This window comes from Chiloscyllium plagiosum, chromosome 9 (assembly GCF_004010195.1).
Source record: "Chiloscyllium plagiosum isolate BGI_BamShark_2017 chromosome 9, ASM401019v2, whole genome shotgun sequence".
Taxonomy (NCBI): domain Eukaryota; kingdom Metazoa; phylum Chordata; class Chondrichthyes; order Orectolobiformes; family Hemiscylliidae; genus Chiloscyllium; species Chiloscyllium plagiosum.
The window spans coordinates 21499476-21510340 of NC_057718.1; the positions used below are offsets into that span (position 1 = coordinate 21499476).

Here is a 10865-nt window from a genome sequence, read left to right on the forward strand (position 1 = left end):
TCCTCCTGGGAGCAGATACGGCGGAGGCGGAGGAATTGGGAATACGGGATGGCATTTTTGCAAGAGGTAGGGTGGGAGGAGGTGTAGTCCAGGTAGCTGTGGGTGTCGGTCGGTTTGTAGTAGATGTCCGTGTTGATTTGGTCGCCTGAGATAGAAATAGAAAGGTCGAGGAAGGGGAGGGAGGAATCTGAGACTGTCCAGGTGAATTTGAGGTCGGGGTGGAAGGTGTTGGTGAAGTGGATGAACTGTTCAACCTCCTCGTGGGAGCACGAGGCGGGCCGATACAGTCATCAATGTAGCGGAGGAAAAGGTGGGGGGTGGGGCCAGTGTAGTTGCGGAAGATGGATTGTTCCACATACCCTACGAAGAGACAGGCATAGCCAAGTGCTGGCAAATGGGACTAGATTAGTTTAAGATATCTGGTCGGCATGGATTAGTTGGACTAAAGGGTCTGTTTCTGTGCTATACATCTCTATGACTCAGAAATATTTCTACAACTGCACGTCACACTTCTATTTTCCACGAAAAGTGAGTAAAAGCAGTAATCTAAATCATACCACTTTTATTCACAGATCTCTTTTTCTCTCAAGGTATCAATACAACATCAGCCCTGTAAACAAAGAAATTCAAATTCACCATCCCTTTCTGAAAAAAAAGTATTTTAAGCATGTTTGAAAATGGTTAAAAAGTGAAATCTGTTTTCACAATAAAGGCTTCAGCAGGATTTTGTTACACCGCCCAATATTTAAAAAAAATTTAAAATCTGCTTTTGAGAGATGCGCTACTTTCTTTTGAAAACATAACTGTCAACCAAGAAAACTCATTTGCTTTTAATAATAACAGCATCAGATAAATATAGTCTTTTGATAAGATAGAGGGGGGAACCACTTAGGTGTCTCCCAGTTGGTTCAGCAGCTTTGAACCGATAAAACCCCCAAACAGAATTCAAATTTACTCAATAGCTCACAAAATGCTAGATTTGGGGCGGCACGATGATTCAGTGGTTAGCACTGCTGCCACACAGCGCCAGGGACCCGGGTTCCCACCTCTGGCAACTGTCTGTGTGGAGTTTGCACATTCTGCCCATGTCTGTGTGGGTTTCCTGCGGGTGCTCCGGTTTCCTCCCACAGTCCAAAGATGTGCAGGTTAGGTGAATTGGCCATGCTAAATTGCCCGTAGTGTTAGGTGGATTATAGGGTTGGGGTTGGGTTTCTCTCGAAAGGATCGGTGTGGACTTGTTGGGCCGAAGGGCCTGTTTCCACACTGTAGGTAATCTTATATAATTATATATTGAATTCAAATTTTCTACTTGAACTCCACCACTGATATTCCTTGTCCAATACTAGAATTGTTAAGTCTCAAATTTTATGAACTATATTCATTCTAATTATTTTAAATATTACCTTTGACTCCAAACTCTGGGATGATGAGCTGTCTGCTGTATCTCAGGATTTCTTCATTAGAGAGAGATTTTTCTTCCAATGGAGGCATCTCTGTTACTTGTTTCAGTAATGAAAATGTATTTCCAGAACGAGAATCCTGAAAAAGAAAGACATTTAGCGAACTGGGAGGATAAGAAAGATGTGATCTGATGAATAGGCATGGACCTAAAATGTTGACTCTGTTCCTCGCTCTGCTAAAGATGCTTGGTCTGCTGTGTATTGCCAACATTTTTACATAAAAAGATGTCACAGAATCACGGAATAGCTACAGTACTGTAGGGGTACATTTGGCCTATGCCGTATTACCAAAAAAGTATTGCAACTAATGCCACTCCCCATACTACTTCCTGTAGTCATAGAGATGTACACCACAGAAACAACTTGCCCATGCTGACCAGATATCCTAAATTAATCTTGTCCCATTTGCCAGCATCTGGCCCATATTCCTCTAAACCTTTCCTATTCATTTACCAATCCAGATACCTTTTAAATGTCCTAATTGTACCAGGCTTCACCACATCCTCTCGCAGCTCATTCCATACACGCATCACCGTCTGCATGAAAAGGGCAGCACAGCGGCTCAGTGGTTAGCACTGCTGTCTCACAGCACCAAGGACCCGGGTTTGATTCCCACCTCAGGTGACTGTGTGGAGTTTGCACATTCTTGTGTCTGCGTGGGTTCCCTCCGGGTGCTCCGGTTTCCTACCACAATCTAAAGATGTGCTGATCAGGCGAAATTATCATGCTAAATTGTCCATAGTGTTAGGTGCATTAGTCAGGGGTAAATGTAGGAGAATTGGTCTGGGTGGGTTACTTTTCAGAGGGTCGGTGTAGCCTGTTTCCACACTGTAGAGTATCTAATCCAAATCTTTCCCTCTCCTCAAACCTATGCGCTCTAGTTTTGGACTGGCCCACTCCCGGGAAAAGACCTTATTTATTCAAATGGAGGTAGGTACTGCAGATGCTGGAGATCAGAGTCAAGATTATAGTGGTGCTGGAAAAGCACAGCAGGTTAGGCAGCATCCGAGGAGCTGGGAAAATCGACGTTTCGGGCAAAAGCTCTTCATCACCATTCCTGATTTTCCTGCCCCTCGGATGCTGCCTGACCTGCTGTGCTTTTGCAGCACTACTCTGACCTTGTCTATTCATCATATCCATGCTCCTCATGGTTTTTATGAACCTCTGTTGGGTCACCCCTCAGCCTCCAATGCTCCAGAGAAAATAACTCCAGTCTACTCAGCCTCTCCCTTTACTTCAAACCCACCAACCCTGGCAACATCCTCCTGCACATTCTTGTTCAGATAGTACTTCAATTCTCTTGAATGCCCCATTTGAACTTGCCTCCAAAATACTCTTAGGCTGTGCATTCATGATCCTAACTATTTGCAGCATGAGAGTTTTTTGTCATTTCATCACTGCTTTTGATAATTACCTTAAAATCCATGCTCTCTTATTCTGAAACCTTCCATTAACAGGAATAGTTTGCCCCTACGTATTCAGAGCAGACCTTCAGGATTCTGAATACACCTATTAAAGCTCCTCTCAAACTTCTCCAAAGGAAGAAAAGAAACAGACCCAACATCTCTAATTACTTCACCTAACTCAAATTCTTCATCCCTGAAACCACTTTTGAACTGCTGCTGCACTCTCTCTAACGTCTTCACATCCTTCCTAAAGTGTGGCAACCAGGCGAGGACATAATATTCCAGCTGAGGCTGAAGCAATGTTCTATTTAGGTTTAACATAACATCCTTACTTTCATTCTCTATGCCCTTACTAAAAGCGCCCTGGATACTGTACAATTTATTAACTGTACTCTCATCCTGCTCTGTCGCCAATCATTTATAAATGAATACACCTAGATGCCTCTGCCTCTGCACCCACTTTAGAAATGTAGTCTTTGTTTTACAAGACCTCTGCTTTTTCTTCTGACCAAATTCTGATCATTCTATATTAAACTTGTCACTTAAACTTCCATTCCACCCATCTGTTTATGACATTTCCACATTATCCTCCTCATGGTTCAAAATACTTTCAAGTGGTCTAATCCACAAATTCTAGAATTGTGCACAGTACACCAACATCTAGGATATTAATATTAGCAGACATCTGTACACCAACTAATGGAGAGTCTCAAGTCTGGAAAATGTCTAATATCCACTACTTTAAGTTAACCATATTATTACAGTTCATTTTAATCACCAAACTCTAGATATGCACACCAGTCCTATTTAGCAGCATCTCATCAAATGCCTTTTGGAAGTCCACATACAATACATTGTTTTTAATGTTCAACCAAGGGATTTTAGGAGTCACTGACTGGGCCAGCATGTATTGCCTTCTTTACCAGCCATGGCTAAGTTACGTTCCTTCACTGCTGAAAGCCTGTAGGAGAAGGAACACCCACAATGTTGTCAGAAAGGGCATGCAAGGATTTTGACCTAGCAATATTGAAGAAATATGATACATTTCCAAGTCAGGATGATTTGTCACTTGGAAACTGTACTTGCAGGTGGTAGTGTTGCTGAGTATCTTCTGCCTTGTCATTCTAGGTGGTAGAGATTGAGGGTTTCAAAAGTTGCTGTCATTGGAGCTTTGCTGAGTTGCTGTAGTGCACACTGTATATACAAACTGCTGTCACAGTGTGTCGGTCGTAAAGGGAGTGGATGTTCAAGGTCATAATTGGATGCAATCAAGTCAACTACTTCGTATTGGATGGTGTCAAGCGTCTTGAGTGTTGTTGGAGCTGCACCCATCCAGACAAAGGGATACTATTTCAATCTGCTCCTCATGTTTTGTAGATGATCCAGACCCTTTAGGTAGAAGGAATTACTTGTTGCAGAATTCCTACGTTATGACCCATTCTGGTCACCAGAGTGTGTGTGTACCTGGTCAAATTTCGTTTGGTTTCTGGACAATATTAACCCCCAGAATGCTGAAAATGCAGGATTGAGTGATGACAATACCACTGAATATCAAGAGGTGATGGTTAGGTTCTCCCTTGGAGATGACTATTGGCAACATACAAATACTGGGTAATATTGAAATTGTACTGAAACAATTTGGCTAGGGTCACAGCTAGTTCGGAAGCACAACTCTTTCTTCAACACTGTTAATCGAATGCTGACAGGGCCAATAGTCTTTTGCCATTTTTGGATATCATGTGAGTAAAGCCAAATCATTTGAAAACTGTATCTGTGATGCTGTGGACCTCAGGAGTAGGTCAAGGCAGATCATCGACTTGACATATCTGTGTTCAGTTTTACAGTTTGTACTAATGTGCAGCTTTCATCAATTACCCTCTGTTCATCATGGGGTCAGAAGTGGGATGTTCATAAATGATTGCAGAATGTTCAGATGCATTCATGACTCATGAGATATTGAAACAGTACATGTCTCCAAATATAGCAAGGCCTAGAAACATCCAGGTTCAGGCTGAAAGGTTGCAAGTCATATTCACACCACGCAAGCGCAAGGCAATGATCGACTCTAACAAGTGAGAATCAAACAATCGCCCCTTGATATTACCATAGCTGAAACCCCACTGACAACATTAGCCAGAAACTGAACTGGAAACACCCAGTTAATACAATGGTGACAAGAGAAAAGTCAGAGGCTAGGATTCCTGCAGCAAGGCACGGTGGCTCAGTGGTTAGCACTACTGCCTCACAGCACCAGGGTCCCAGGTTTGATTCCAGCCTCCAACGATTGTCAATGTGGAGTTTGCACATTCTCCCCCTGTCTGCATGGATTCCCTCCGGGTGTTCTGGTTTCCTCCCGCAGGCCAGGTGAATTGGCTGTGCTAAATTGGCCATAGTGTTAGATGCATTAGTCAGAGGGATCTGGGTTACTCTTCGGACAGTCGTTGTGGACTGGTTGGGCGGAAGGGCCTGTTTCCACACTATAAAGAATCTAATCTAAAGTAACTCATTTCCTTACTTCTCAAAACCTGTCATTGTCATAGAGGTCTACAGCATGAAAACAAGCTCTAACATGCCCAGGCCATCCATTTTTTACAATTCAAACTAGTCCCATTTGATCCATATCCCTTCTTACCAATCCCATCCATGCACCTGTCAAAATGTTTCTTTAATGACAAAATTTGTACTTGCTTCCACCTCTACCTCCAGCAACCCATTCAGACTCTGACCACCCTGTGTGTGAAACGTTTGCCCCTCTGGACCCTTTTGTATCTCTCAGCTTAAACGTATGCATTCTAGTTTTAAATTCTCCTACCATGAGGAAAAGCTGTCTTCTATCTATTTATCTTATATATGCCTCTCATGATTCTATATACCTCTATAAGGTCACCCTTCAGTCTCCTACGCTCCAGGGAACAAAGTCCCAGCCTGTCCAACCTCTCCTTATAACTCAAACCTTCAAGTCCAGTTAAGCTCCTAGTAAATCTTGTTTGCCCTCTTTCTAGTTTAATAATATCCTTAGTAGGGCAATCAAAACTGCACACAGTACTCCAAATGTGGCCTCAAAATGCCTTGTACAGCTGCAACAAGTTGTCCCACCTCCTGTACTCAATGCTCTGACCAATGAAAGCTCACATGCCAAAAGCCTTCTTTACGTCCTGTCTACTTGTGACTCCATTTTCAAGGAGCTATGAACCTGTACCTTTAGATTTCCCTGTTCTATAACACTTGCCAGGGCCCTGCTATTGACAGTGTATGTCCTACCCTGGTTTGCTTTACCAAAATGCAACACTTTGCATTTATCCCAATTAAACGCCATCTGCCATTCCTTCACCCACTGGCCAGGTGATCAAGATCTCACTGCATTTCCAGATAACCTTCTTCACTGTTCTCCACCTACAAGGCACAAGTGATACTCTTTACTTGCCGTTTGATCACACCTTCAACAACAATAAGAACAAAAGTGAAGTACAGCACAGGTACAGGGCCCTTTGGCCCTCCAAGCCTGTGTCGATCATCTTGCCCTAACTAAATTAAAAGATAAACATTCTACCCTAATTTGGTCTGTATCCCTCTATTCCCTCCCTATTCATGTAACCATCCAGATGCCTCTTAAACGTCTGCTTCCATCATCTTTTATGGCAGGGCATTCCACGCTCCCACCACTCTGCAAGAAAAACTTCCCTCGCACATCTCCCTTAAACCTTCCCTCTCTCACCTTGAACTTGTGCCCCCTTGTAATTGCAACTTAAACCCTGGGAAAAAGCCTCTGACTATCCACCCTATCTATGCCTCTCATAATTTTGTAGATCTCTGTTGGGTTTCCTTTCAGCCAGTCTTTCCAGTGAAAACAATCCTAGTCTTTTTCACCTTTCCTCAGAGGCAGTGCCCTCAAGATCAGGCAACATCCTGGTGAACCTTCTCTGTATTCTCTCCAAAGATTCCATGTCCTTCTGGTAATGTAGTGACCAAAACTCTACACAATACTCGAAATGCGGCCTAACAAGGGTTTTATGTAGCCGCATCATGGTTTGCCAATTCTTGTTCTCCATGCCTCGGCTGATGAAGGCAAGTATGCCATATGCCTTCTTAATCACCTTGGCCACCTGTGTTGCCACTTTTAGGGAACTGTGGACCAGCATGCTCAGATCTGTCTGTATGATAATGTTTCTCAGGGTTCTGCCATTTACAGTATAATTAAAACCTAAATTTGATCTCAAATGATCACCCCGCATTTGTCTGTATTAAACTTCATCTGCCATTTCTGTGCCCAAGTCACCAATCTATATCCTGTTGTATCCTTTCACAATCGTTAGTACTATCAACAACTCCTCCAATCTTCGTGTCATCTGCAAACTTACTAATCAGACCACCACATTCTCCTCCAATTCATATATATACACACACACACACACACACAAAACAAAGAGGATCCAAGACCAATCCCTGTGGAACACCACTGGTTACCCATTTCCATTCTGAAAAACACCCTTTCACAGCCACCTGTCTTCTATGACCAAGTCAGTTTGTATCCATCTAGCCAGCCCTTCCCAAATCCCATGTGATTTTAGATTTTGTACCAAACTACCATGTGAGGCTTTATCAAATGCCTTACTAAAGTCCATATAAATTACATCCACGGTCCTTCCTTCATCAATTACTTTTGTCACCTCTTCAAAAAATGCAATCAGTTTAGAGACATATGGCCTTTCTCATACAAAATCATGCTGTCTGTCACTAACTAGTCCATTATCATCCAAATGTGCATAGATCTTGTGCCTTCGTATCTCTTCCAAGAGGTTCTCCACCACAGACATCAAGTTCACCTGCCGATAACTTCCTAGATTATCGCTGAAGCTCAGCACCATCCAGGGCAACAGAGCACATTGGCATCACATGATTGACACCACAACTGATAATATTATAGAAATAGTGTGTATCATATAAATGATGTACTGCAGAAATTCTGCAATGCTCCTTCGACAGCACCTTCCAACCATGGCCACTGCCATCAAGAAGGGCAAGTGCATTGGATACCACAACCTTCAAGCTATTCCCAAGCTAGACTTGGATTCTGACCACTTTTCTTTCACTATGGACAAGTCAAAATCTTAGAATTCCCTCCATAGCAGCACGGTGGGTGTACATATATCTAATCTACTGCAGAGGTTCAATATGTCACTTCTGGTGTCAACGATACGAAGAATATGTCCCAACCAAAAGACCTCATTTTGAATGAGCAGTGCCTCAAGTTGCTTTCAGGAGGACACTGTTGTTGGACTATGAGGTTTGGAGGATCTTGCAAAGGCACTGTTGATTAGACATTTTCAATGTTTTGCCATCTCCCAAGCTTGGGCTCAACCAGGATACTCCATGAGTCTTCACAGCAGGCAAACATTCACAGTTGGGCTTTCCTATGTGTTGGAGTACAGCAAAAGAGTTTTGTTTACAATAGTGAAAGGGATACAGTAGCAGAGGCATAACAGCAAGATCATAGATAAGCTGTATCTTAACTCCATCTGTTAACTTGGTACCCAATTCTTATTAAGCAGCCTTATCTAAAGTAGCGATTCAATTTCAGTTTTTGATTTCTCAATTGACCTAGTCTGGGGAGGATAGTGAAGTAACAGCAATACAATCTTTACCAGTCTGTACTAAAACTATTAGACTGCATTTACTGTTCTCGAGAACTAGAGACATTGATGGTTAAGCTGACATAAAAGCAGTTCTTCAGAAAGACAGTTGGTCTGAGGGTGGGGACTCTCTTCGTGTACCTGTTGTAAGTTGACAACCACTGCCTTTAACCTCTGCACTTCCTGCTCCTTCTTGAATAATTCATCTCTCAGCCTCTCCACCTCCTTCTCCTTCTTCTTAAACATTTCATCCCTCAGCCTCTCCACTTCCATGTTCAAGCTGAAAAACAGTCCCTTAAATCGTGCTTCTCCACGTGCACTCCCGCTTCAATGTTGAATTCAGCCGGAGGACCAGAAACAATGCAACACACGGAAAGCTGCGCCCTTAACATGGCCGTGCCCTTCCTATACTAAGATGGTCGTCAACGCTGCCTCCTTTCGCCCTTCCTTTACAAAGATGGTCATCCACTCTGCCTCTTAACTTATGCAGGTCACCACCGCTGCAGTTTCTGAGCAATATGTCCGACATTCTCCAATATGTCCTTACAGAAGGATTTTCTCTCTAATTTTTTTGAATTCCCCACTTTGTTCTTATTTTTGATCACTGATTTCAAAGCTGTTCGGCATCGATGGTTTTCAAAGGCTCAAATATTTGGAATTCTTTCTGTTTATTTTAATCCGTTCAGACGTGTCACGACAAACCCCTGGGTCTTCGGCTCAGAGGCAGGGACACTAGCACCGCCTCACAAGAGATTTTAATATTTAAAAAAATTTACATTTATGAATCTTCTTAATCAACCTGTTCAGGCAGGTTACGACACACTTGGAGTGGGTGGGACTTGAACCCAAGACTTCTAACCCAGAGACAAAGATGGTACCGCTGCACACAGGACTCGCAAATTCGAATAGAACCAGGGACCTCAATTCACTCAACTGAGCCGATTCCTGTTGAAGGGCTTTTGCCTGAAACGTTGATTCTCCTGTTCCTCAGATGCTGCCAGACCTGCTGTGCTCTTGAGCTACTTCAATTGTGCACTTCCCCACTTTTTCTTATTACTATGGAATCCCCATGTTCTTTTACTATATCCAAAGTGCCCTTTTTTGTTTCACCCATCACAAAATCACCCGTCATACCTTTTTCATCTATTAACAACATTCAGTAAATCACCCATGGTTCCTAATGAAAAATTTACATGCAAAGCCGATTATGGACCTCACAGTTCTTCTCTTGGCGAGTACAGTATCAGTTTGGTGCTGCAAAAGCACAGCAGGTCAGGCAGCAAAGCAGGAGATTGGACGTTTCGGGCAAAAGCCCTTCATCAGAAATTCTGCTCCTCGGATGCTGCCTGATCTGCTGTGCTTTTCCAGCACCACATTCTCGACTCTAATCTCCAGTGTCTGCGGTCCTCACTTTCGCAGAGTTCATCAATGGTCTAATGTGAAATAATTATATGCTGCCTACCATTTCAATTCAATAGATACCTCAAATTTCGAGTGTTGAAATAAGTGAACTGGCTTTTTAAAAATAAAATACTGCAAATGCTGAAAATCTGAAATAAAAACAGAAAATGCTGGAGAAATTCAGCAGGTTGATAAGCATCTATCATTTTGTAACCTGAAGCTCAGATGCATCACAAGTAGACATTTCTAAGAATACAACAGAGTATGATTTTTTTTTGAAATTGTGGATCAGGAAAGCAATCCTGGAGGAATGGGCACTAAAAATTATTTTTCAATTTGGACATTTTTTTTAAATGCAGAAGACACGTGATTATACAAGAGGCTATTCAATAACTTCAGAGTCCATGGTATTGGAGCAGTATATTAAAGGTTTGGCTAACTAATAGACAGAAAGTTGGATTGGGGGAAGGGATTTTCAGGATGGCAACCTGTAACTAATGGTGAACCACAGGTATTAGTGCTGCGGATACTATTATTTACAATATATATTAATAATTTGGATGAAGAAAGTGAATGTACTATAGCCAAGTGTAATGATGACACAAAAATAAGAGGAAAGACATGTGGTGAGGATTAAACAAAGAGTCAGCAGAGGGATATAGACAAGTTCAATTAGTAAACAAAACCTTAAAAATCACACAACACCAGGTTATAGTCCAACAGGTTTAATTGGAAGCACACTAGCTTTCGGTGCACTGCTCCTTCATCAGGTGACAATCACCTGATGGAGTAGTGGTGCTCCGAAAGTTAGTGTGCTTCCAATTAAACCTGTTGGACTATAACCTGGTGTTGTGTGATTTTTAACTTTGTACACCCCAGTCCAACACCGGCATCTCCAAATCATAAACAAAAACTTGGCAGATGGAATGTAATGTAGGGAAATGTGAGGTTAAGGTGTCCTGGCAATT

The 10865-nt window shown here is 42.4% G+C and overlaps 1 protein-coding gene across 3 annotated transcripts in view; it reads right to left on the minus strand.

Annotated features, from left to right (window-relative positions):
* Nucleotides 1-9231, minus strand: part of mocs3 (molybdenum cofactor synthesis 3) — a 73022-nt gene extending 63791 nt beyond the window's left edge. The window contains exons 1-2 of one of the 3 annotated variants that reach the window (XM_043695555.1): nucleotides 8638-9231; nucleotides 1404-1539 (exon numbers count right to left, since the gene is read on the minus strand). In XM_043695555.1, coding sequence (XP_043551490.1) covers nucleotides 1404-1539; nucleotides 8638-8769 — 268 coding nt within the window. In that variant the 5' untranslated portion in view covers nucleotides 8770-9231. The remainder of the gene's footprint in view (nucleotides 1-1403; nucleotides 1540-8637) is intronic. The other 2 variants (XM_043695554.1, XM_043695553.1) reach the window with 2 other exon arrangements.
* Nucleotides 9232-10865: the final 1634 nt, after the last annotated feature.